Below are 13,742 nucleotides of genomic sequence, written 5' to 3'. Positions count from 1 at the left end.
ATAAGTATAAAGGAGGATCTGTAATACTTTGTGTCTATATTACCTCCAAAAGATCCTGAGGTGTGTGGCAACATGGACTCCACCAGAAAACTGGGAGCTCCCTTTGGACGACGATTTAAAACACATGGTCAAATCGACACAGACAGGACTTCAAATCACTCTCCTTCCAGAGCCATCTCACTCTTCAGATCTAATTGCTTTGGGAAACTTTCTGACCTGGAAAGATGAGAAGACCCAGTACTCGATACAATTTAAAGAAACTGTTTAAAAAGGAAATGTCAAAGATCCATGACTCTATATGCGCCATGGTGCAGGTTAAAACAAAAAGGGACTCACAACTGGCATTACAGCACCATAAAACTCTCCCCCTCTGTAACAAACAAATCTTCAAGTACCGAGATGCTGGGCTGCGTTCCATTGGTGTCGAGTCAATTTGGTTTACCCGGTTTGTTTTTATCAGTGGTTTGTGGAAAAAGGCTCATCAGCAGAGATTTATGCTTTGCTGAAGCGAGTACATCAAACCCTCGATAGGCCTGTCACAACAGATGATTCAGGGGAGCATCAAGTGATCTTTCAGGTCACATTATCATCTGTCCTTCCCTCCTTTGTACTTCAGTGGCAAATATTTGGGCCCTTTTTTTTTTAATCTGCGGGAGCAGAGAATTAAAAACATAAGGTTTTAAGTAGCTGGACTTTTTCCTTTGGTGCACATACGTATTTGTAAAAACAACCTAATACTGTTGACAAGGTCTAACTATGTGCAGGGCTGTGAAAACTGCTATTGCATGTTGAATATTCTCCAGAGGAGTTGTGCTGATTGCATTTAGCAGATGCAGATGTGCAGTTCATTGCATGTTCTCCAGCAGGCGCAATTTCCAAAGTTTATAGCTGGAACACATCGAATTGGAGCTGCTCTAATTTATACCAAATCACTGACAACTACTCAGTGTTTATCATGCGGATTATAGCAAAGCCTGTTTTTTGGGTATATTACGGTACGCTTACATTTTAATTCTTACAGTGTTTTGCATTTATACATTACTATGCATGACTGAATATTTGGGTAATATGCTCAAATCTTTGTATCAACCACAAATATAAGGTTTTATATTAAGCTACCTATCAATTCTGACACTAAGCTGTTGTTAGATAACTTGTCTTGCTTACTTATGTTCATATTTTTGCCCTCTTTTGCAACACATCTTGAATGATTTATTAAATGACTGTAATGTTTTTGACCACATAAAATGGTTTAATGCTGCTATTTCAGGTAGTGAACTAAACTCACTGTTACTTTGGAAAACATGACGATTTGTTTGTAATTTTTGAATAGATTTCACAAAAGTTCTTAATAGCCCACTTTGAGGCAAGAGGGTATTTACCTTTATTGTGATTTTCACATCAAATTGTTTTTTTCATGCTCACACAAAATTATAAGTTTAAAAATTAGACAGTTATTAAAGCGCTAAAGGTAGTCACTTGCTATAGCTGGAGTCATGTTTTATTAGCAAGCCAAAGCTATGTAGTAGTATGTAGCTAATCCAACTTAACCCTTGCAGCTAAATTAAGCAGAGGTTGTTCATTTGAATACAACACAACAGACCAGGAATAACTCGAGCAGCTAGAACACTGCAAAATACTTCCGATATGAAACAGTGTATGTGGGAAACATGCATCAGCAGGTATTAGAAGGACACAATTGCTATAAACTGAAGAGTAGTTTCAGGCAACGCCAAAGCAACGGTCTGCAAACTTTTCAAGAGTTCCTTTGGGATTGGTTGTCACATTTTACACATCCAGTAAATTTAAGATAAAGTCATGGAATATTATTCTCAGTTGTTTTTCCCTTTTAACAAATGTTATTAAAGTGCAGAACATGCTTTAATTTGACTTATAATTAGCATTTACAAAACTCATGATTGTTTTTATGAAGTACTTTTCATCTCTAAACTAACGTATGAAAAACAAATCAACTTTTTTAGTTTTATACTTCTACTGAAGCTTCATTGATAACTATGCAGAAAAACTAACTTGCTGCTTGAGGCCTCCATGCCAGCAGGGCCTCCTGTAGTGCTTGGCTTCTCACACAGAATGCACACTTGCACTTTCCATTTTGTAAATATGATTATGACAAATCAAACTACTTCTAAATTCTAGAATCTTTTAAAAATGCTAATATTTTAGGAATCTTAAGTGACGAAGGGTAATGTAGGGAAATGTAGCTCACATGTCAAAATTTAAAACTAACTCATCTTGCATTAATCATTCATGCTGCTTTTCTCTATGCTGCTGTCATATTCATACACACACACACCCAACCAACCAGCCAAACAAATAATAATTTTCCATGTTTCCCTTGAAGCAATAACTGAGTGATTTGCTTAGCTGGTTGAGTCCAAATCAAAATCTGTCGAGGTCCACACATAATCTTGAACACCGGGTCTGCTGAAAACTAACCCCATGTAAACGTCGCTGTTATAATTCATTAATTGTTCTTTTTCACTTTCTTGCAAAAATGAGAGAGACAGCAATTGTAGGCCAGAATGTGGAGCTTTGACTCAATTAAAATATAGTTATTGAATGTTATTTTTAGCTACGAACACTTCATACAAGAATAAATGACAACCCAAACGTGTTCAAGTGAGATTAACCCGCTTTGGTCTGTCTAATTTACCAAAATTGTTACTGGGAGCTTCTTCGGAGTCCTCGAGTTTTCACCAACATCTCTATTCTCATTTAGAACAGTTTTCTATAAAACAACGCGTATGGGTTCTACTGATGTGTCCTCTGTACCGTAAAACCTGTAATTAGCCTTTTCACCCACTCGACTGAAGTCCTCTTCCTAAACCCAACAACAGCGCGAGCGGTGTCGCAACAAACTGCATCATCACGTTGGATCTCGCGCCCATCAATCAGGCTGTTCTGCAACACCTGCGGCCGGCTGTCGGTGCTTATCGCTCGGCTTGACGTCTCCGTGGGCGCCGCTGTACGACCAGAAGGTAAAAAACAAAAAGGTAAATTAAAACAAAAGCTAAAACATAAATAAACAAACTGGTTACTTTTTTTTGTACGGGGCATAAGGTTTCATGACGCCCTTAATAACAAAAATGAACAATTTTGTATCTCACTATCTTTAATAAAGTGCGTCATTGCCGTTTTTAAACAGTATTTCTCTTTGTAGCGAGCCGTCATTTTTGTGAAAACTTTGATGTCAATGAGTAAATTTGGTACATTTTGTTAAAACAGCGACTAAAGAAATTTTAAAAATGAACAAAACGTAATGGCTAACTTTTAAGTCCTACATTTCTTAGGCTATAATAACCGCTACCGTGTTCACGTTATAAAAATATGGATAAAAAAATGCAATGTTAGCATTAGCCCATATTTTTGGTCAGTGCAACAAAAACAACCAAACAAAAACGATACAACCAATTAGCCGTGATTTGAAAGGGTGGAAACATTATTTAACCTCTGACACCTTTACAAGCCATTTAACAGTCAGAGGTCACGCGCCCCCCGGCATCATTTTTCCATCCTCTCAGCTCTACGGGAGCCAAAAGGAAAAGAAGAAGAAAAAAATATATATCATGATGAATCATTAGGTAACGGTTTCCTTTGAATCTTTGACAGCCACAAAGCCGAATTTTTCTCCCAAAGAGATTAACCTTGACAACAAAGCATTCCTCATAGGACTTCAGATATGAGATGACTGGGAATGGCTGCACAGACAAGCAGAGGGGTCACATTCTCAAAATATCACCGAGTGTCACATTATAAATGAGTGATGATATCTGTCTGGGGGGAGAATGGGAGGTGCTGGGATTGAAATTAAAAATAAAGACTGCATAAGATGCAAGCTCAAATGTCCAACAGGTAAGCTAAATCTATTCTCAAAGTAATTATGATTAATTATTGCTTTTAAAGTTTCAAATAGTTTTACTCAAAAAAGAGAGAGAAATCTAAATCCTTTATTTAAAATAATAATTGCAAGAAGTAAACCCAGAGTCACTTTAGCAGTTCAGTTTGGCTAAAAGGTGAATGTGGTGCGTGTGTGGGCGTGTGTGTGTGTGTGTGTGCGTGTGTGTGTGTGTGTGTGTGTGTGTGTGTGTGTGTGTGTGTGTGTGTGTGTGTGTGTGTGTGTGTGTGTGTGTGNTGTGTGTGTGTGTGTGTGTGTGTGTGTGTGTGTGTGTGTGTGTGTGTGTGTGTGTGTGTGTGTGTGTGTGTGTGTGTGTGTGTGTGTCTCTGTCTCTTTAAAACCAGGTGCATATTTCACCATTTGAATCATTCCAATGTTTAGACAGCTTTCAAATCTTGCCTGCCAATAACGGCAAAAGCAGCAGACACCTCAGCCGACTTCAACAGGGCAGATCCGGTCGGACAGTACCATCAGAGAGGCAAGCCTGTTTTTTTTTTTCTTTCTTTTTTTTTTTCTTTAAACCATTCCCTGCTTTTTTTGTGCAGGGAGCACTTCAAATGGAAGATTCGCACAGAGACCCTTTCGTTTGGATGAATTACAAGAATTTAATGTTTATTTTACAGATACAGAAGAGTTCTTCCTGCTTTGTTTTTATTTACTTAGAATTGCTGCAAGTCAGTGCCATGGTACAAGCTACTCAGAGCGGCTCGAGATGTTTATAAATTTTAAACATTTTTTTTCTTTTCCTTTAAAGCAAAAAAAAAATATCCATTTCGATGCATTTTTCACATCCTCTCCGATGAGCTCAACATGCAAACATCTCGTCTACTAACCTAGAAGGTTTGTGGGTGATATATAACGTATGGCTTTTTTTTTTAAAGCAATAAAAACAAAGCAAATCGAAAAGTGCATCAAAAAGAGAAAAAAATCAATCAATCCCAGTCTGTGATCAAAAGTCTTGTCCGTCTTAAGGAACTGGGTCCTCCTTTTGCCACTGCCTGACGGCTTAACGTCTTGCGCTGCTCGAGCTGGAGCTCTTTCCATTCGGGTTCAAAGGTCAAAGCGGACCCATTTGAGGGCTTAGAACAGGTGTCCATGCTTAGATGCATTTCCTTTAAATAAATATGACAGGATTTATCCAGCAGAGGGAAGTCTCAGCCTCTGATTAAACCCCACGTGTTGCAGAAACCATCGCCTGAATGAACCGTGTTGCTGTTCCTGTCTGCCTAGTTTTCCCACAGTGCTGTGCGGCTTTATCCTTGACTGACAGCAGTCATTATCTGGGCCCGTAGTCGTAGTTAGAGGGGCCGCTGGTTGCCGAGTACATGTTAGTTGTGGCGGGATTCATGTGGTGATGGTACGTGTGTCCTCTGATGCTCGGTAAAGGGTAAGGCGAAGGCCTGGTCTTGGCTCCCAGGTAGTGTTCGTAAGCGGTGGGGTACTTGTAGGGGTGGTGATGCAGGGTGTCTGGGGGCAGTGGGTGGGGATCAGGTCGGAGGTCGTGGGGAGGGCTCGGTCGGCCGCTCGTCAGCGGCACGGCGTGGAGGCCTCCTGGGACGGGCAGAGCCGGGCTGAGGACACGAGACATCAGCTGGTGGGCCGGGTCGGCGTGAATTGGGGTGCTGCTGGGGTCTCCTTCATATTCCCGTCTGGCATCTTCTGTGAGGGTTCAGAAAAATTAAGAAGTTAGAGAAAACCAGACTGAAATACAATACAATAAGTAGGCCTGTCGTTATCGCAAATTTTGCTGGACAATAAATTGTCCCAGAAGTTATCGCGATAAACAAGAATATTGTTATTTTGAGATCACTTTCAAGTAATGTAATGGTAGTGGTGTAATAATGCAAGTAAATATCAATAAACTTTCATTTCTAACAAACATTTAACATTGGAACTAGAATGGATTTAACATATTCAAAATAAATAAACAAAAGCACAAAACACAACAGATAAAATAGATGCTGAAGTTTTAATAAACACAATTGTCCTTCAAAAGAGGGGCCAGTTGAGACCAAAGCACCAGACTGAAGACTTTTGTCATCCACTCATTGGTAGAAAGAGAGACATGAGAAAAATAAGCATGCAAATGGAAATTATTGAGCTTGTTTTAATTTAGCATGCAATTAATTTATTGCTTATAGGAAAAGCCTTAACAATAAGTTCCATGAGATATATTTTAAATGCCTGTGCTTATTTCTACAAAATTAGCAGTATAGTGAAAACACTTTCTGTGTCTAGATACTATTTGTGGATAATACAAATAAAATCACGGATTTTACTTTAAAGCTTTTTGTTTATCTTTGGAATAAATTCCAAAACTAACCATACATACAGAATTAAAAACAAAAACAAAAATAATTGGGGCAGCTACAATGAAACTCTTGGATTTTAAAAATATTTGAAGTTTATTCTCAGCTAATCAGTACATCACTCATTACTTCAGTTTCTTTTTTCAAAATCTAATTTTCCTTCCAGTTTTTGTAGCGCTCTGAATCTGTGGTCGGTTATGCAACATAACCTTTATTATGTTGCCAGCGCATGACATTGGCTGACTGATTTTTTTATGTTTAATTTAAAACCAACAATGGGCTGATACAGCAAATGCACTACTGCACTTCAGTCGAGGGAAAGACGTAAAGAAAAAAAAGCCCAACAGCTGACAGAAATACAGCGCCACAAACACAGAAGAGCTCAGCCAGCCTCTGCTGGATATTCGATCGTTGGCAAGAAGCTTGAAGTGAAACAAAGAGCGAGCTGCAGACCTTTTTCTGTGCCGTTCTGCTGAGGGGGAGATGACATTGGGTTTCTTGTTCTGGCGAAGGCACTCATTATTGGCAGGGAGCCTGGTCTGTGATTCCTGGGCCTGCAGCGGGAGATTGGAGTCAGTTTCAAAGTCACTTAAGGATTGTCAAGGGCACAGTTTCTTCCGATGTTAAGGGGATGAAAACTCATTTTCATCTTCTGGAATGATGTGTGTATGTGAGGATCATTTTACAGTGGAGGAATAGAAAGTGAATGTGATGAAGAAAGACAAGCATAAAGTAAGCCAAAATAGAGAAATAATTCAAAACACTACTGATTTTGATTAATGTGTTCTAAAAATAAAAATAAAAACTCGACTTAATAATAAATATTTTGAAAAAAGTCTGTATTTCTTTCATCTGAGACACTGGGAGTCGAGCAATTTGTCAGTGACAGACAAACACAGTTGATTGACTTTCAAACAATATCCTGTGATTTCTGCAATTCATGAGTTTCTAAATAAAAACTAAACCCATGTAGCACCTCTACACCCAAAACAGTTTTTTTATTCAGTTTTTATGACTTGTGAAAACATGACAATGACTGTAATGCTTGAATATAATAAAGCTCACCAGTCCTCTGGGTCACAGTCCCTGAAGCCCTTTGCAAACGGATTACTGGCGATCTTCAGCTGTGTGATCTGCAAAGCAACAGAAAACACAAAAATAATCTCAATGCTTCACACTCCGTCTTCTCAATTTAGAAAGTGATTTGAAAAACTATTAAAATACAATTATATTTATTAATATTACTATCATTTTTAAACTCTTTATTTGTATTATTGACTTGTCATTTTCATAAAAGTTCCATAAATTGTTGTAGAAACTTTTCCAGCTCTCGCTTTTGCTTTTGTTACAAACAAAACAAGTTTGCTGCTCATTTCTGAAAATCCATACAATTTTAACTGAAATTAAGTAGTTCCTTTGTGTTTTTGTTTTTTTGGTGAACTCTGACTGAATTTTGGCAAGAAAAAAAAAGATTATTTGTTATTCAGAAAACTAATAAACACAGTGACGTATGACTCTAAATATCGGAGAGGACGGATGATGTAAAAGAAGATGGCAGTAGTTGTTCTGAACCAAACACTCTCCAAAAACACGAATGGTTCATAGTTTAGATTATTTATTTATTTTTTTAAATGCAAATACGTACATTTGGAACCACTTGGTTTAACTTTAGCAAGACGGTAAATATGCATTTAATGCGTAAACACAATGCGCCGCGCGCTGACTACACTACAGACTTTCGGCAGGGCGGTAAACATCTCTTACCCGGTGGTTCTGGTACGCTGTGACCGCTGTGAAGCGAGTCTCTTCAAAAACAAACGTTTTATAATTTTCCTCGGCGTATTTCTCACTGTCCTTGCGGGGATCCACATAAACCACATGGAACCTGGGCTGGTATCGGTGCATGGAGTTCAGGATGATCTGGAAAATAACATCAAAGTTAGAAGGAGACTAAGTTTGGTCTATATTACAAAGACTTCCAAATGCACTTTAAATGACGGTAGTAAAAACTAACAAACTGCTGTGAGCAAAATGTATGAATAAGCAAAAAACAAAAAGAAAAAAAAGGAAATCTGTAAAATACATTAAATATATATTTAACCAAACATGCAATATTAGAAATAATTTACAAAAAATAAAATAATTATAAAATATATATATACAGGTATATATATATATATATAACCCCTCCGCAATTAAGTTTGCAATGACTCTTTGAAAGAAACTCCAATTTTGTCTGCACCGTTCACAGGTCAACTCAGAAATTGTTGAATATGCCTAAATGAACAATAAGTTATCGTCTATGAAGAAAATATTATGCTAAACCTGCATGTTCATAGCCATTCTTTTTACGCCAAATTTAGTTCATTATTTAATTTCTAAGAGGCCCCAAGAGTAGTAAAATTAGTTTTAAGATGCAGAATTATCCGCAATGCCATTTCAACGAATCCATCCCTAATATACAAAATATCATGTTTATTAATCGGAAACTATTTTAACGTCGAAAATAATGTTCAATAACTCTCTGATGGTATGTTTTCAGTTTACGATAACACACAAATACTATCCGTGCTGTGCTAAATTATGTTCCTTAATTTTTAAACTCCGTGAAGATGAGTTTGATTGCTTTTTGCTGAGATATTTGACTTTATCTTCATCACCGTGACGCAGAACCAACAGCACCGATTTGTTCCTCGGCGCAGCTCCGTTTCCTCTCCTGGCTGTACTTACATGTCCGTTGTCATCCAACAGGTTGTTTGTTAGTTTGAGCTTATCGAAGGAGACGATCTGCTTCATCCACTGAGCGCCCTTGGCTGGAGAGTCCGGATGGTAATGCACCCTCCCCGGTGTGGCAGGATCAGCTTTACCCGCCACCAGCCACGACGAGCTGTGGAAAGCATACCTGGAAGGGTAATTTAAAAATAAAAGTATATTAATAGCATTATGCAACATTATGCAAAATATCACTCCGCTAAGGCGAAGAAAATTTGAAATGAATGTGATTTATGTAATCCCAGAAATATGGTGAATTTAAACTCATTAATTATGGAAACTTTTTTTTTAGTGTTACTTGTACCTTTATCTTTGCATCAATTGTTTCTTATCTGATTAAATTTAATGCGCGCCCTAAAACAAAAATAAACACTCACAGAGAAAACAGTTGAAAGAAAGAGGAAGACGTTACCTGTAACGCTTGTCGTCTACAGGCAGGAAGTCCATCAGCAGCATATAGTCTGCCATGGGATCCATCCCAAAGATTTTTACTTGGAAAGTTGGAAACATTCTCCTGAGAGGGAAAAGAAAACCACAGATTCAGTGTTTAATTCTTTATCTTCAACTTGCATTTCCTTCACAATATATGACGTAAGGCCCCGTTTCCCCACAGGCCGATTATTAGCGCGCTTTAGTCGCTGACTAAATTGCGTCTTTTGTGGAGGGTAAAAAATGCATATTTGCCAAAGTATAAATGCCCGCAGGCATTTTACTGGGATACGTTGAGCTCAGGGCACCATTTAGCCTGAACTGCAGGCAAGAAAACATAACTGTGATTATTAAAAATCCTGCAACCACTTCATGCGTAACTGGACAAAGTCCCTCCAAATGCTGCCACGTATATGATGTATTTTCTGCTGCACTTAGACTTTTTTTCTCCCCTTTAGTATATTTCTACTTCTAATGCTGCCTTTTGACAAATCCCAGATATTTTCATGCTAGAGCAAATGTAAATACACACCCGCATCCGGGTGCTAATCTGGGTAGTAACTACTTAGTCGATTCTGAATCTGAACTTTTTGTTTGCACCCAGAGGGAACAGTTGGATATTAATAAAACATTCGTTTAATGCACAATATTATCCTCGCATCCTGAAACAAACACATTTATGTAATATCTTTCGGGAGGTGTGCTGCGATTCTGCAGGATTTTAGTTTTTTTATTTTCTTGCTGAGCCTCTTTCCACCCCGTAAGGCTTGTTTTCACCCTAAAAGTTGCTCAAGAATCCGAGAGGAAGGTTGAGTAATCCACCAGTCGAGTCAGTGAAAGGGATCCCAAAATCAACGCTCAATTAACGTCAGTGTTGTGGCTAGATGAGGCTGAAGGAGCTTTTAAAGTGCTCTGCAGCAGATCTCCTTTCTCCTGTCAGACAGCACGGAGAGAGGAAACCCAAGCCTCCCATTCAGGCTGCAGGCTGATTTCCCCTTATTATTACCTCTGCATTCTAATAATAATAATAATAATAATAATAATAATAATAATAATAATAATAATAAACCGTCTGCAGTAAGTGTGTTTCCTATAGTTGATTCAGTGTTATGTTTCATATTTCAGATTATTATTATTTTTAATTTAAAAAATGGGCCAACTTTACCAATACCATTAAATTATTTTTGTTATAATTTATCCCTTTTTTGTGGAGGAAGAGTTTAAAACTAAAAAGCAACGAAATACAATAAATAACGAAGCAACTTTGTATTTTCACTTTGAGGCGCGTAAAGAACAACAATATTCAACATAATGGCGTGAAAATGATGCTCACGATGAAGAAATCGTGAGTTTTCAAAACATCAGTTTTGAGGTATTTATTGCAGACATAAACTACACCAAACGAAAACCTGAAAATGTGCTATTTTATAATTCAAATAAACTAAAACGGATATGTTTTATTAAAGCTGTCTAATTCTGGGAGAAAATTCAGTTACACAATCGCGGATTTGCATATATGATGTTTAAAGAAGTAGTAGCGAAATATAAAAAAATATATATATTTAAAAATATATGTATTTAATGGGTAATTTATATGAAAGCCTAATAAAAAAAATATTAAACCTCAATTCGTATTTGGTGACGAATGGTGGTTATGACTTTCTTGTTAGTTTTTTTTTTTTAATTATTAATAATAATAGTTATAACAATAATGTTCGTGTCTTCTCTGGCGCGTGATGTTCATGCACTATTGTGGTGACTTGTTACAGTAAAACATGTCCGATCCTCGCTGCCTTTCTCTCTCAGGTCGGAGCTTTAACGCGCTCTCACCTGCCCGCCTTGGTAACGATCATCTCCGTGCCCAGCTGGTTAAACTCGTCCCACAAAGCCTTCATCTCCAGCTGGACGCTAATGTTGGCCACCTTGGGGTTTTTCTTCACGATGCTCTTGCTGTTCGGCGTGGAGCTGGAGGACGACGACGAGCAGTTAGGAGTCCCGCCGTCGCTCGCCTGGCCCTGGCTCTGGCCCGGGTTGGAGCCCGGGTAGTTGTAGTTGTGCTGGGCGGCCGGGCAGGGCTCGAAGTGGGACTCATGTTGGCTGTAGGGGTCCCCGGGGGACTGAGAGAGGTGGTAGCCCCCCGGCGAGTTGAGACTGCTCAGACTGCTGGTCGTGAAGGCTGTAACATCGCAAAAATGGGACAGCTGCGTCAGCCACGGGCTGGATATGGCTGAAATCATCCCAGAAAACGGCTTTTTTTCCCCTTTTTACTCTTTAAAAGTCGACTAAAACACAAACGGTAAAAAAACAGAAAAGAAAAGAAAAATCCCAGAAGCAGAGTCGAATAATTCTCCGATGAAAGGTGGGAGGCTTAAGACAGCCCTTTCTGCTCAAAAACGGATCATTTAGTCCTCTGAGTTGCGTCCAATGCGAGCTCAGCCTGACTAAAAACTTCCTGATCTAAACCAGCAGAATTCCCAAAAGTGACGAAAGGTTTCCAAAAAGTAGGAAAAAAATGAGAGAGAACCCACATCGAGTCGCTGAACTGCTCTCAGATACGCGCTGCTTCGAGTGCGTGTGAATTGCTTTTTTTGCCCCCCTTCAGATCGATTGCGCTCTGACGCTGTGCGTTGTGTGTTAACACCGCAGCGCAGTCTCCTCTCTTATCTGACGCAGAGGGCCTCCCCTTCGCGATAAAAACCGGTTCTTATTTCTATTTAGATAAGGAACTGCAGGTAATGTGCCTTTTCCTCGCCCTGGGACGAGACTGATTGACACCGAAGTGCGCCCCTTCTTCTTTTTTCTTTAATGGCCTTTCCGGCACCCATTGAACTTTTTGGATAAGGGTATCGCCCACATTTGCCCCGCGTTAACAAACAAAAGCTGATCTGGCCTGCAGAGAGGAGTACGAGAAAAACACTGATTTGCATGAACAAACAAACAGGCTGCCGGTGACTTGTCGCGCTCCTAGTTTATGGACAAATGCACAAGTGGGATGGATTTACACTCGCACCCCCCCCCCCCCCCCCCCCCCCCCTCCTAGGTTGCTGGTGATTATTATGGTCTGTTTTTACCATTACGCACGGGGTGCCCCTGTAAACCCTCCTCCTATTGGCTTCTTCCTTGACGTGATCTTCGCGAATTAGTGCTGACTCTGAACACTGCGGGGATTTGGAAGCTTTTGTCTGCAGATTTTTCTCCCTGCTGAAATCAGTGCAACGGTGATCAACTGCAGCAGTTTCCGCCCTCTCTTTCATCCCCTTCCACGCATCCCCAAAGTGTTTTTTTATAGTTATTTTGTATATTTTTTGCTTGATCTACACAGATTTACCTTCCATTTCCCGGGTGACAGTGCTGTAGTGCATTTTACAGTAACTCCGGCTGTCCAAACCGGTGCCTTGTTTGTCAAACGCTGCGCTTCCTGCTCGCTCTGCAGCCGAAATCAGAGAGGCAATACTGAAAGCATTCGCCTTTGGAGAGAGGGGACCAATGTCGTCCATAGGCAATTGACCGAGTCGTTATAAGTCGACCCTCCTCCTCCTACTTCACCGCCGCCACSACCACCTCTTCCTCTGCTTTCCAGCCGCGCAGAAAGCAGAAGAAGGCGGCTCTGCGCTGTGCAGAAGAACATGCGCCAAAAGGGAAGTTTCTCACATTCCGCCACCGGCCGCCGCGTAGTGCGAGAGTTTGGCTTGAAGCGCTCCCCTTGAAAGTAGTCCAGGTACAAAGGGTTTCCCGAGCGGATCGAAGTGTGGTGCATCCGTAAAGAGTGATCTGTCCTCTCTTCTCCTCCGATCACCGACAGGGTGTTGTTGTCTGAGCCGCGCTACGAAGAGAATCCACTGCTGCCACGAGAATGTCAAAAGTGAGCGAGACAGATCCACGCCTCCCCACCCCCACCCCACCAACCCCTACACAACTGCAGGAAAAACGCGTCCTGCGCTCTGCGCTCAATGTTTTATTTCATTAAGTTCTTGTCACTCATTTGAATTGAATAGCAACGTCACTGAACGCCTGTGCGCCTCTTTAGTCCCCCTCAGTAAAGGCTTGCTTTAGGTGAGTGCGCGCGTTTCAGCGACCTGAGCTCAGCAGAGCCTCCAGCATGCACCGAGCCTTTCTGGAACATCACAGGCTGCATGTGAAGCTGGAACAGCTTAGTTGTTCAGTTTAAGTTCAGTCGGAAACCTTAGCAGCAGATACGTTTCTTCTATTGTGAACATGTAACTGATTTTTGATGTTGAAACAAAGAGACGTTACTGATACTGAACGTTCTCTGAAGGACTTCTTTTAGATATTTGGAGAACTTAGTACACACTTTT

General features: G+C 40.0%; 1 protein-coding gene across 2 annotated transcripts; it reads right to left on the bottom strand.

The window, feature by feature from the left end:
- Positions 1-4,255: 4,255 nt before the first annotated feature.
- On the bottom strand, positions 4,256-13,281 carry tbx1 (T-box transcription factor 1). 2 transcript variants are annotated; one of them, XM_008417650.2, is made up of 8 exons: positions 13,078-13,281; positions 11,257-11,602; positions 9,410-9,511; positions 8,956-9,127; positions 7,990-8,145; positions 7,291-7,358; positions 6,679-6,779; positions 4,256-5,575 (listed from the first exon to the last, which is right to left on the bottom strand). In XM_008417650.2, exons 1-8 carry the CDS (start codon positions 13,181-13,183, stop codon positions 5,193-5,195), a joined length of 1,434 nt encoding a protein of 477 aa, XP_008415872.1. In that variant the 5' UTR covers positions 13,184-13,281; the 3' UTR covers positions 4,256-5,192. The 2 variants fall into 2 exon arrangements, with proteins under 2 accessions (XP_008415872.1, XP_008415871.1); XM_008417649.2 differs by having other exon boundaries at positions 12,755-13,171.
- Positions 13,282-13,742: the final 461 nt, after the last annotated feature.

This window comes from Poecilia reticulata, linkage group LG9 (assembly GCF_000633615.1).
Source record: "Poecilia reticulata strain Guanapo linkage group LG9, Guppy_female_1.0+MT, whole genome shotgun sequence".
Taxonomy (NCBI): domain Eukaryota; kingdom Metazoa; phylum Chordata; class Actinopteri; order Cyprinodontiformes; family Poeciliidae; genus Poecilia; species Poecilia reticulata.
The sequence above is the reverse complement of the archived record's forward strand: the minus strand, read 5'-3'. Positions and strand labels throughout refer to the sequence as shown.